General features: G+C 39.0%; 1 protein-coding gene across 1 annotated transcript; it reads left to right on the forward strand.

Moving 5' to 3' along the window:
- The first annotated feature begins 688 nt into the window (after positions 1–688).
- On the forward strand, positions 689–10,262 carry LOC116722638 (dual specificity protein phosphatase 19). Its single transcript, XM_032566806.1, has 5 exons — positions 689–1,051; positions 3,478–3,718; positions 4,416–4,462; positions 5,372–5,524; positions 9,715–10,262. Exons 2-5 carry the CDS (start codon positions 3,496–3,498, stop codon positions 9,919–9,921), a joined length of 630 nt encoding a protein of 209 aa, XP_032422697.1. The 5' UTR covers positions 689–1,051; positions 3,478–3,495; the 3' UTR covers positions 9,922–10,262.
- Positions 10,263–13,080: the final 2,818 nt, after the last annotated feature.

Here is a 13,080-nt window from a genome sequence, read left to right on the forward strand (position 1 = left end):
TCTATGCCACAGGGAACAGGGCCCGACAGGGTGCACCTAATAAAGTGTCCGATGTGTTCAAAAACTCAAAACAGTTCTACTTTCATCTCGTTACCTTGAACATAACCGAAGCATAATTAGACACCGTTACACAAAGTACTTACAAGTAATAAAATGTATTTATGTTTGAGAATAATGAAGAACTAAAATTATACACTCAAAACCTATCTAAAGTAAAACTTCTAAAAATGATTGCATATAGATGTATATTTTGAATTTAAATAATACATTTTTACAAAAACATGCAAAGGATTTTTTTTTTTAATTACCCGAAGTATAACTTTAGTAATATATTTAATTGTAATGTAAAGTGTATTTTAGAAAAATAAAAATAAAATATTTGGATGGATGGATGGATTAGAAGCATGGTTTTTAATGTATTTATCTTAAAATATCTTAGAAAGTACGTCCAATTGATATAATATTAGAAATGCATTTCAAAAAAATGCAGCCTACTTAAAACATACATAAGTAGATAACCTTTTAAGCAGCGATGTATTTCTGTCTCCCGTTTCTCAGGAAGCCGATCAGCAAATATAGAAATATGGCTCCCTCTAGTGGAACATTTGGAACATCTTACCAATTGACCACAGTCTCTTTAAATCTAAGCCTGTATTTACTAAAATGTTGTGACCTAAATACTTCAAAACTCTAAGTCCCCTCTTGTTTATTATTATTATTTTTTTTAAATGAGTACCGTAACCTCATTTGGGACAAGATTTTAGTCTTGGTACAGTTTAACAGTATCTGTTACGTAGCCAGGTGGCGGGTCTCATGTTGCTCAGTGACCGCTCCCCTCCAGCAGAGGAGGTCCAGGTGACACCGGGCAGGCAGGTAGACGTCACACCTGAAGCTGCTACAACCGGAGAGGACAGACTGCTGGAGAAAATGATGAGAACAGAAGTGTGTGTCCGTGGTTCTCTCTGTGTCCCGGTTTGAACTCGATTACCGTCTGTTTTGTCACAGGAACGCTTTCAAAGCAACAACTAAATCCGACCATCTGATAAAGCAGGTAATGGACTTTTTTTATTATTTTTTTATCCCTGTGTTTGTTATTGTGCTTTAGCATCGACCTGGCAATGGACTAGAAATGGAAATTAGCAACATGCTGGCTATAATCTCATATTTTACATGTAGACATTCATTAACACATGTCCCATTTTAAAAAAGAAACTTGAACTTAAACTGTTAACTGTTGCCTTGAACTTGGGCAACAAATATTAATGTAAAAATCAAAATCAAACGATTAGGGGGAAAAAAAACCCACATACTAAATAATATTGAGTGTATTTTTTTCATTGACATAATGAAATGTCTTGTGCAACCTGTGCACAGGAAAAATTGCTCAGAAATGTGGATTTAAATCAGAAATCACACAACTGAACAGACATCTCATGAAATAATAATAATAAAAAAATAAAAATGATGTCAGATTTGGGGATGTAAAATTTTATAAAGGATAAATTTACCATCCAAAATGAGATGTTTACATTCTGGAAATGTGTCCTATGGGCTGAATGAATATCTCAGCAAACAAAAAAGTGTATAACTTTATTTTAGAATGATAATTAATGTTAATTAATGTCCATTTGATTTACCTCAAATCACCAGTGATGACTGATAATCACAGTAAATTACAAAAAAAATAACAAAAACCAGACTGACACAGAAGCACATCAAGATAAAAACTAAAAGTCAATAAATATGTTACTTAAATCACATTCAAATTCAAGTGTTCTCTATGAATTTCACCTAAAATAGTTCATCCCTGACTTTATTCAGGCCTGGGGACATTCAGTCCATCGTTGACCAGCAGCAAAGATATTAATATTTTTTCTTTTACAACTGGAGACCCAGTGAAATGATCAACTGTGTCTGATATGTATTTTTACTGTCCGTATCACTAATGTTTATTGTACAAATGTTCAATGTTGGTGCCTATTTTTCTACATCTCTCATAGACAAGAATGCCTTAATTCTAGAAGCTGGTTTAAAATGAAACTTGATGTCACTGTTAAGATTTAGTTCTGAGTTTAGGATGTGCTCTGCGCTTTTACGCACCATTGAGTCTTTCTGAGGTTGTGTGTCTTTTTTTTTTTTTTTTTACAATAAGCCGAAGGAAACACTGGCCTATCCGCTCTGTGTGTGTAAAGAGTTGTGTCAGATAGTCACACACTTATATAGAGTTGTGTCATCACTGTGGTATTATTACAAATTCTGAAATACTCTGTATTTTAATGATGCAAATACTGAATAAAAGTGGCACGAAAAAGCATCCTAGAGGAACTCCACAGGTCATTTTTGCTCGCTCCGATTTATAATTACCAGTTCAGTTCAGTTTGGTGATAAGTACCTAACTGAACATTTAAAGGAGTTCAGTAATAGACAACACTGCTGCTTACTGGTCTAAAGTGTCTCCTTGGTAGTTGCGTTTTTCTCATTACTTTGAAAACTTAATTGACTCACAATTAGTCATTTTTTGACAGCTTGGACGTTTGGTGACTGGACTTAAACGAAACTATTCAGAAAGAAGGTGACAACACCATTAGAGCATCAATACTAAATCATCTAAACTTACTCCAGCGCTCTAAATAGACGGGTAAATGCACTCTGAAAAATGTAATTATCTTGTGTGATTGGTTCAGTGAATAATGCATAATTAAGTTGATGAAGTGTGGGCAATTATCTTCTCTGGCTTTCCTTTACTACGTTGCGGCGGCCAGACCATGTAGTTCTACAGCTACTTCATATTCATTACGTCAGAGAATCGTTTCTTTCTTTTCTTGAAATATTATACCATCATCAATATATGACTCGAAAACGGTCTCAAAACAACTGCACTGTCATTTACAGCTATAATTTCAGGGCCAATTTATTATCCAGCGAAATTTATTATGGCAGATTTATTGGGATACATCAGTAAATATAGGTTATTCTGTATGATGGCAATAAATATATTGATATCGACTCAATTTTTCACATCAATCAATCAACCAACCAGCCCATCAATAAAGTTTATTGATGTAAACTTGTTGCTGAAGTTTACATCAATAAACTTCAGCAACAAGGCATTTCCAAGAGCTTTACATAATAAAAACACAGAAATACAGTCATAGAACAGTCAACAAGTGAAGCATTACATTTTGACAAGCGCCATCGTAACACATCGCATTTCACTGATTATGTTTCAATAGCGACTCTAAACAGCTGGGTTTTTACTCTAGATTTAAAGGAACTCAGTGTTTCTGCTCTTTTTCAGTTTTCTGGAGGTTTGTTCCAGATTTGTGGTGCATAGAAGCTGGATGCTGCTTCTCCATGTTTGATTCTGGTTGTGGGGACGCAGAGCAGAACCAGATCAGCGCATCTCTATTAAACATCGATATGTCGACGTGGTAATGCTGTCGAGGCAGTTTCTCACTGAGGTTCCCGTCTCCTCAGGTTTGGTAAAGTTTGGCCATGCAGTCGTTGACTCAGGAGATCCAGAGCTTCTCCCGGACTCGCCTGCGGAAGCAATGCACCCGTGTGACGTCACTGAGTGGCCGACGCATCATCGAGACCTGGAAGGGCTCGACGATTACCGTGGTCGAAGACCCCGTCCCGCCAGAGAAGATGCTGGGCTACGTCCCAGACACTTCCTGGGACCTGCAGGTCGGCTTCGTGATGCCCTACCTGCTTCTGGGTGAGAGTGGAAGAGACAGACAAACACTCACTCAGCAAATGTTACGTTACGTTACCAAGTCAAGTTTATTTGTGCATCACAAAAGAGCAAGTTCCACTGGCAAATGATTTCACTTATGATAAGACATTTTTACCATGTTAAAAGTGAAATAATCTACCAGTGGAAGTAGTACTTTTTCATCAAAACTAATAAATTATTCACTTATAACAAGTTGAAAAGTTGCTTGTAAGTCACTTTTGTCTTATTTCAAGTGTACTAAGATATTTGCGATAGAAACCAGACAAAAGTACTTTGTAAGATTTTGTGTTTTTGCAGTGTCAGTATATTATTGCTCATTTTTATAACTCATTCTAGTTTTTAACGTAGTATTTTAGGTTCGGCCGTTGTTTTGGTTTACCTCTACCCTGGTCAGCAGTCGGGTTCACCTCCTTTCCCCGCCTTGGCCTAGATGTCACTTTCAGTCCACGACCACGACCTCCCGGACCAGGGCAGTCTGTAACACGAGTGCAGAGGTGGGGGTGGACTGGAGGAGACATGACCCCTGAGGACGTAGATGTGGAAGCTGGATGAACCTTTGACCTGCATTAAGTCCAGCGTACCAAACAGATCCTCGTTTGGGTCCAACGCACTCCAAAACACGGAAAAGTCTGGAACTATGCGTCTAATTGACTCACTGTGTGTTTGTGTGTGTGAGCAGGTTCCCAGGATGCTGCACACGACTTTGGCACCCTAAGAAAACACAAGGTGAGCAGATCAGGTCGGGTCACACACGACTCCAGCCTGTTATGAACTTTTGAGCATTGGGCAAAAGTTTTGGGTTGGCCATCTTTTTTTGTCTTCCGCATTTGCAGATAAATATTCATATAAAGCACCTTAAACAAGTATTCCTACCCATCAAAGCTTTCTACATTTTGTTACATCGGAACCAGAAACTTTGGCGTAGTTTAGAGGTATTTTATAAGACAAGGCAACACGAAGTAGTGCCTGTTTGTAGAAGGGAAGAAAAAAAACAAAGCAAGGTTTTCAACATAAAAATACGGCCAGTGTGATGTGAATATTGTCACTTTCCTAAAACAACAGCCTAAGCCTTTTTTTGTAAGGTTTTCAGCAAGATGTACAAGCTTGTTGTAAGTAAACAATTCCTTAATATTAATGAAAAAGTACCAGTTCCACTGGCAGATTATTTCACTTATAACAAGATGTTTTTCTCATGTTACAAGTGAGATAATCTGCCAGCGGAACTAGAACTTTTCCATCAATATGAAGAATTATCTACTTACAACAAGCTTCTACATCTTGCTGAAAATGTACTTGTAAGTTAGGTTTGTCTTATTTCAAGTCTACTAAGATATTTGTACTAGAAAAAGAACCAAATTTACTTGGTAATATTTTGTTGTTGATTCCACTGTATGCTTGTTCAGTTGCACTACAGGGTTTAAAAGTACACAGATTCACAGAGGCTTCTTAACGTGGCGGGCCCATCAGCATTGTACCCTGTAAATATCATTTTCTCAAGAGCTGTTAACCGAAGACAAGCACAGTGTAGTTACACACTCAGTGTGTTTATATGCAGCCTGAATGCCTCCCATTCAGACCGTCCATCCGTGCGTGCCACACACTTCGGTCCACCAGTCAGCCGTTCTTCCTCCTCAGGTTTCTCACATCCTGAACGTGGCGTTCGGCGTGGAGAACGCGTTTCCGGACCTGTTCATCTACCGGACCGTCAGCATCCTGGACCACCCCGACGCCGACCTGCTGCAGTACATGCGGGACTGCTGCGACTTCATCCAGCAGGCTCGCAGAGAGGTAGCGTCTCCGTCCTCGGGAGATTTCCTCCGCGGCAACATGTCAAAGTGCTGCAAATTAATTCTACCCCCCCGTCAGCTGACCTCAGTTTAATCTGCATTTGCAAAACTGATAACATCACAGAGATATCGGATGACCAGATGGATTTAAAGCTACTGCAACGTAAGGCGAAGCACTTTAGATTGTACTTTCAATCTACAGCGTAAACGAAGAACTTGACCTCAACAAAAAAAAGTCTAATCAGTTAAATAGATTCTTTCCATCCCATGGAACATAAAAGTCCTTTGTCCGAGCAAAATTAAGAACAGTTTTGTGTTTTTATTTAGAAACCATGCTCCTTAGATTTTTCACATTTTGTCACAATACAAGCACAATCTATCATAATTATGAAACAGAAGGAAAACGAATCACCTTTTGCTGCATTTACAGCTGCAGATCTTTCTGGGGATGTTTCTGCCAGCGTTCCAGAGGCTGAAATCTTTCTTTACTTTCCCGATGGAGAGAGAGTGTATAAAACGTCACTGCTCAAGTCTTGCCACGTTCCACTTTAAATAAAAGAAAACGAAAACTATTTTTATAAAAAGTTTTTGACCTGAGTGTAGTTGGCCCCCCACCTTCTTCAAATCAGATGAAATTGGTGCCAATCAACTCAACTATGTTTGTGCTGGTTTGTGCAGCAAAAAACTTTTGTTTGTGCTGCTTTGGTTTTGACGATATTAATGGAAGCTTAAAGGTCAAAAGGTCAACCAGCCCCACCAATTTTACTAAATAAAGATGACCATTTGCGGCACAAAGAATTTTGCTGCACAAACCAGCAGAAACATTTGACACCTATTTTGTCTGACTTGCAGAAGGTGAGTTGTAGGGGCAACTTCACTCAGGTAAAGTTTTGGCGTCAGGATGAAGTGTTTTTTTTGTGGCTTTGTCAAAATTAGTTTATTTCGCAAAACTGCAATGGAAAGACTATTTTATTTTTTTTTGCAATAGGGGTGGATCAAGAACCTGACCCGTGGCGTAAACCAACGAAGAAGACAACAACAGGAGGTAGTAGAAGGACGATGACACGGAATGTTTTTGACGCGTCACGTTCACAAACTCATTCACGTGCGATTTTTAATTGCGTTTCTTATTTAATGCAAATTGCGTCTTGAAATGACGAAATTGCGTCTTTTTGACACCAGCAGAACGTCGACAAGGTTTTGCTCCCATTCGTAAAGGAAACGCAGCTGGAGACATTGGTCTCCCAGGTTTTTGGTGTAAAATCAAAAACCTTTGATTTTAGCTAAGATCAGAGCGCATTCTCCCTCGTGTTTGCAGTAGCTTAAAAATGTTTCCTTGTAACTCTTCCATGAACGCCAGATTTGTGGAGTTCTTCAATAATAACTTCTTTAAACTTCTCCAAAATGCGCTGTGGCCCTTGGCCTTCATGAAGCCGGTTATCATCTCATAGTCTCTAACGAACCTCTGAAGCCTTCATGCCTTTGGGTATGAACAGTTTTGTGCTGTGACAGACGTCCTGACATCTTTGCCACTTGCTTCCTCTCCTAATTTCCTCTCCTCTTTTTCAGCTCTGAATAATAGATGCTTAGTTTTGCTGATGTTTTATTAAACAGCCTCTAGATCAGATCTCGGTGACATACAAGCTTTTAGCAGCGGAGCCTGGGCCTCACCTTAACATGACACTACACACAAACGCACACACACACAGTCATTAGAGGTGTCTGATTACAGGAAGTGTGTGTATGAATTCCTGATGATGAAATGGTTCTGTGTGTGTGTGGGGATGCATGGGTGTGTGTGTGTTTTTGGTAATTCCAGCCCTGATAACCAAACTGATTCATTTACTTTGAAATGCAGGCTCAGATTACCCAGCAGGCCACCTGGTTGATCATGACCAATAGATATTGATGCCGCTATGACAACCGCAAACATCTAATTGTTGAAGGACAGGCAGGAAAAGTATAACAGATACGCAAAATGTGCAACTTTTAAATTGCATTTATTGACTTTTTCCCCCCAGCAGATTTTCAAGCTCATATTTGATGTCCAGATGCAACTTGTTGTTTTCATTGTTTTGTAAGAAAAGATCTAGATACACTTTTTTCTTAATTCATTTGTTCTTTTGCATGTATTCCTCGCCATTTAACCAGAAGTTTCAATGTTAACTTTTCCTACCAGCTATATTTCTAAATGTGATGAAGTAAAGAAAACCTTTTTTTTAAAAAAAAAAAAAATCACTTTGGATCATTTCATTCATTTATCCAGCTCTGTCCTGCTGCCCGCCCTGCCTCTCGCCGGGCGGTGTGAAGCGTTCTTTTGAAGGAACATGCGGGCTGTAATTGAGAAGCTAATGACTTCCTAAAGACACCAACAAACCAGCTGTTTAGTTCGGCTCAAAGAGCCGAAGTCACAGCAGCAGGAGAAAGGGAGCCAACGTGTGGTCAAATGACGCCACTGCAGCGGATGTTTGAAATCCAGCAGCTTCATCTTCCGTCTGGTTATCAGGTCCTCATTGTTTTCAAAACTGTTAATTTATCGATGTATAAAAAGAAACCGAAACGTTGACTCGAGGAATGCTGATCATTGCAGATGATTCAATGTATTTCTAGAAAAAAAAAAACTTTACTTTTTTCCTAACTTCATTTTTACAGAAACATTTATGTGGTACTTAACTTAAGTCCCAACAATAAGAGCAATTGTCTGTCCATTTATAATCAAGTTGTATAATTTGACGCAAACTTTTCTCTTACACTTGCTTTTTTGTCCCGGCCAGAGACAAACTATTAGCTAAATAAAGAACCAAATGATTCCATCAGGAACTAAAACAAAGCAGCAGCTTTCCTCCTCATCTTCACTAAGTCATTGTGTAGAATAGCTCAGTTTAAACGAAATAACCTTACAATGATAGCTAAAGTTATGCATCTCTGGTATAACCACGAGAATTTTTGTTTCACGTGATTCAAAACAACTATGAATAAAGTAAAGAAGACAGCACTGAAGGGAATCAGGATTTGCATCAATGTTTGGCTTATGTAATTATTAATAACTATGATTAAAAGTTCACTTTTCATCAAATTATTAATAAGGTATTAACTAATAGAATTAGGAGAACCATTTCAGTCTACCTGAAATCATTCAGGGGGAAAAAATACCAGTCTCTCATGAAGGAATGAATTCAACACTATCGGACAGCAGATACAGCAACGCCACACGGAGGATGATTGATAGCGCTAAGACCCTCCTCCTGGCTCTGATTGGTTGTTGGGAGCAGTGGTTGATTTCTTTTCACTACCGTCTCGTGCCATGCTGTCTCAACGTTGTGACAGTTTCAACAAATGTGTAAAATACATTTTTCATGAAAGTTACATATCAAAGCTTTAGAGAATAATTTATTAGTAATGGTATAAAAACAAGTCAATTGTTCATCACAGAGCAACGTGACCCCCCAAACATGAGACTGTTTTGTGTGTGTGTCTTAAGAGAACAATGGGTCATAAAACTTGGACAAGCAGCTGAGCCATTAGAACAGGGTCTCAAACTCCAGTCCTCAAGGGCCGCTGTCCTGCAGGTTTTAGATGTACCACAGGTACAAAACGCTGGAATGAAATAGCTCAATTACCTCCTCCTTGTGTAGATAAGTTCTCCAGAGCCTTAATGACCTAATTATTCTATTCAGGTGTGGTGCAGCAGAGGGACATCTAAAAGTTGCAGTGGCCCCAGAGGACTGGAGTTTGACACCTGTGCATCAGAGCTACAAAGGGAAACTGAGTCATGGATGCATGGTTTGGCTTAGCCATTAGAGCTAAACACAGAAAATAAGGTGTTTTTCCCTACCTAAGTGAATGCACGTGTTGTGAATCTGCGCCTCCAGTGGCGACCCAAGGGAAAGGCAGGGCTTATTGCAAGCTTGGCGTTATGTAACTTTTGACATAACCCAAAATGTCACAAAAGTTTGTTAGAGTTGTGACATAACTAATAGAACTGCTGGGAAATGTGATCCGATTGATTTGCTTGAGGAAAGTCCAGTAGTGCTAAAGTACAGAACCTTGAGGCAAGTCAGTCATGTTAAAGAGAAATTGCCATGACCAGTAGCGATGATCGAATACTTTAGAAATTTGAATTAATACATTTTTTCTTGACTTCAAGTTTAATCAATCGTTGGTCTCAGTTGTGATGTGATTGTGTTTCAGAAAGGCGTTGTGTTGGTCCATTGTAATGCCGGTGTGTCCCGCGCCCCGGCTGTTGTCATCGGCTACCTGATGTCATGTGACGGACAGTCCTTTGAAGACGCGTTCTCGTTGGTGAAGTCTGCCCGGCCGGCCTCCTCTCCCAACCCCGGCTTCCTGGAACAGCTGAGAAACTACAAACTGCCTACAATGAACGGGTCTAAAGACTGAGTCTGGCGAAGGTTATACAGTCCGACGAGAAATCTCTTGATTGTAATAAAACATTGTTAAGAAACTTTTAAACATTTCTTCTGTGTAGAATTGTTTTTAATGGTGCAGGAATACTCTAAAGAGTTTGCAGAAAATGTTAGATACCAACCATCAGAGTGAAATTAGGTCTGAGAATAACTGCAATTACCAAAACTTCCTGCTTGATTTCTATTTATTTTCTGTGTTGTATGCCTTTTTGTGAATTTTAAATTTCTAAATGTTCTTCATGAGCTTCTTACCAGCAATAAGATCTCTCTTTTGTTCTGATGTTTTTCTTCCATATTAAAGCTACTATCCAGTGATGTATTTCTTTTTTACTAACAACATCATATCAATAATAAGAAGACGGTTTATGATGAGTAGAAATGAATTGAAGTTAATACAGTTCATCCACACAACATAAAATTACAACAGATGTATGGATGGACCTCTTGAAGGTACATTACAAGGCATAAATATAAACTCAGTTCAAGTCAATCAGACAGATTAAAATGTAGTTATATACATTTCGATGTAATCCTTGTCATAATGTTAAACTCCATTTATTATTTTATTTAATACTTTCTATGTTAAAGGTTCAGTATAATCTGTTTTCCAGACATATAATGGTATTAATAGCACAATCAAGTAACTATGTCACCTTCAGTTGTAATTTATATCAAAAATATGACTTAAAAGAAATTTGACTTTGTACTTCAATGCCTTGAAATTGGGTGTCTGTCTCTTTAAGAAACACCTGCCCTTTCTGAGGCGCCACCTTCAGGAAGTCATCACAACTTCGCTCATCTATTAACCCTTTAACAATGTTTTTACCAGTATGGTACCAAGTAGTAGCTCTTATAATGAACTCAACGTTTGCGTTTGCTAATTGTTGTTGGCTAGTCTGAAGGAGCTGAGTGGGGGACCTGCAGCTCAGAGGACAAGCTTCAACCTCAAAACTCCTAGGTCCACCCAGGTGTTTTGCACAGCTGAATGGTTGCCATGGAGATTAATGGCTCTCTCAAACATGCATGAAAGAATCAAGGCAACACTCCAGGTATGTTTTTGATGAGGAATAACATTATAACACAATGTAAAGCACAAAAAAGTCAATTTTACATAATACTGCCTCTTTAAAGAAGTGGCTGAGAGGGAGGTGTGGGGCAGCTACTTGCTATTTGTGATTCCTAAAATTTCTAACAGACTTTGTCATCAAGTCTGTTAGACTTTTCCTCTGAGTTTACAGAACATAGATGAAAAATAATACAACACAGTTCAGACAGAGTCGGGGTCTGAGGTTAGAGGCCTGTGGACGTGATTGCAAAACTGATGAAATGGTAAAAATAAAAATGTTGGCATAATTTTCAGTTCATCACTTCCTTAAATTCTTACCCTTTAGAAAAGTTATCTTCCGTCTGTAGCCTGATATTACGCCAATCGATTACCTGAGTACCGTACGGTGTTGTACTGTGGTACTGCATGCAGTCGTGGAATCAATAAAAATCATATAACACACTGCAGCCGAATTCACTTTGGTGTGAGGTTTGGCCAAATCTGAATTAATGAGATTTGTCTTTACTTTTTATCTCTCTGGTGATGATGAGGATGCCATAAGATGATCCCCCACATCGCCTTTATTTGGCTTCTGAAGCAAGCCAAATAATTAGCTTTGGATCTGTGAGTGAAGAGAGTTGAATACAACAGACAAGAAAATAGAAGTGCATTTTTGTTGCCAATGTGCCTAAAGTTTTGTCAATATTCCACTAATGTCGGAAAAAAACACAAATTCGCGATAGTGGTGTTTCCATCACACAAGAAATGCAACTAAAATTTGAAAAGTTTGTTCACACGATAAGTCATTAAAAAACACGTTGTGCCGTCAAGCTCCAACTACTTCTGCCTTCGTGGTTTGTACCAGTGGCAACATTCGGTTGTCGATCATGTGACTCGTGTTGCGAGGAAAGTGATTTCGTTGCAGTTTGTGAACCAAACCGATTTCGATATGGCCAAATCGGTTTGGCCGTCTTGCCAAACCGATACGATTGGCCAAACCTTTCAATCAAAAAAACTGGAGTTTTTTTCAAAATTGCCCTGCTTCCATCGAGTGAATTTATTTTCTTTATTTCAAGGTACGCAATTTTATGGTTAATGGAAACGCAGCCATTGAAGCAGGCCTGGGTGATGCGCACACAAACAAACACACACATCCTCGTTCAGTGTTTAGAGGGAGAGAGACAGAGTGGGTGAGAGAGAGCGAGCGAGAGGCAAACACAAAGCTACTCTAAGTAGCATGTGGACAGCAGCAGAAGGACCATGTCTTTTTATCATCATTCAGAATGCTCTGCTTGTTTGGAGCCTCCACCTGACGATGGGCTCCATCTGCTCGGGTCTGAACAGCAACATGGCGGTGACTGTAGTACCCCTCGAGGGACACATGGGTCAGACCGTGGAAGGTAAGACAGTCTACCTCTGCTAAAAAGAATGAAACAAAAAGGGAAACCCCAGACCTACTTAATCTTAATTAGTTGGTAACTTTATGTGGGGAAACTATTTTTTTATATAACAATTCTTTGTGGATACCGTCAAGAATGATTAGGATTTAATTTAGACTTTTTTTTTCTAGTATTTTCTTTTTATTTAGAATTTTTTATTGACATAATAACCAACTGTAAGTTTCACTTATTTTCTGATAAAGCGTTGATGTAAAAATCTCTTCAAAATGAATCAACTTGTCCCTCACCTCTGCTCATGTCGCTCTCCTTGTTTGCTGAAAAGCCTTTCGGCAAACTAACACCTGAATGTATTAGTCCAACACACAGGCAGACGATACTCCTGTCGCCCACATGATCGTCTTTAATAGTCTCTTCAGTTTTGTCCCCGTTTCTGAAGAGCCAATGAACAATCGACGCGCGGTTGACCAATCAGAAAGCAGCTGCTGCCACGAGCGCCTGTTTACAGTAACACGTGCTGCTTATTGGGCCTCCGTGGACAGAGTATAAAGGCAGTTTTGTTAGCATAGAAAATGTAGCTAGCACTCAGTCTGCTCCACTTCTTTTAAAAGTATTTTTTTGTTCTTCAAATCAGGTGACTCTTTGCAGCCAATGAAACCTGGAGGCCTGGTGGCGAAACCAACCAGGAACA

Source organism: Xiphophorus hellerii, chromosome 7 (assembly GCF_003331165.1).
Source record: "Xiphophorus hellerii strain 12219 chromosome 7, Xiphophorus_hellerii-4.1, whole genome shotgun sequence".
Lineage (NCBI taxonomy): Eukaryota > Metazoa > Chordata > Actinopteri > Cyprinodontiformes > Poeciliidae > Xiphophorus > Xiphophorus hellerii.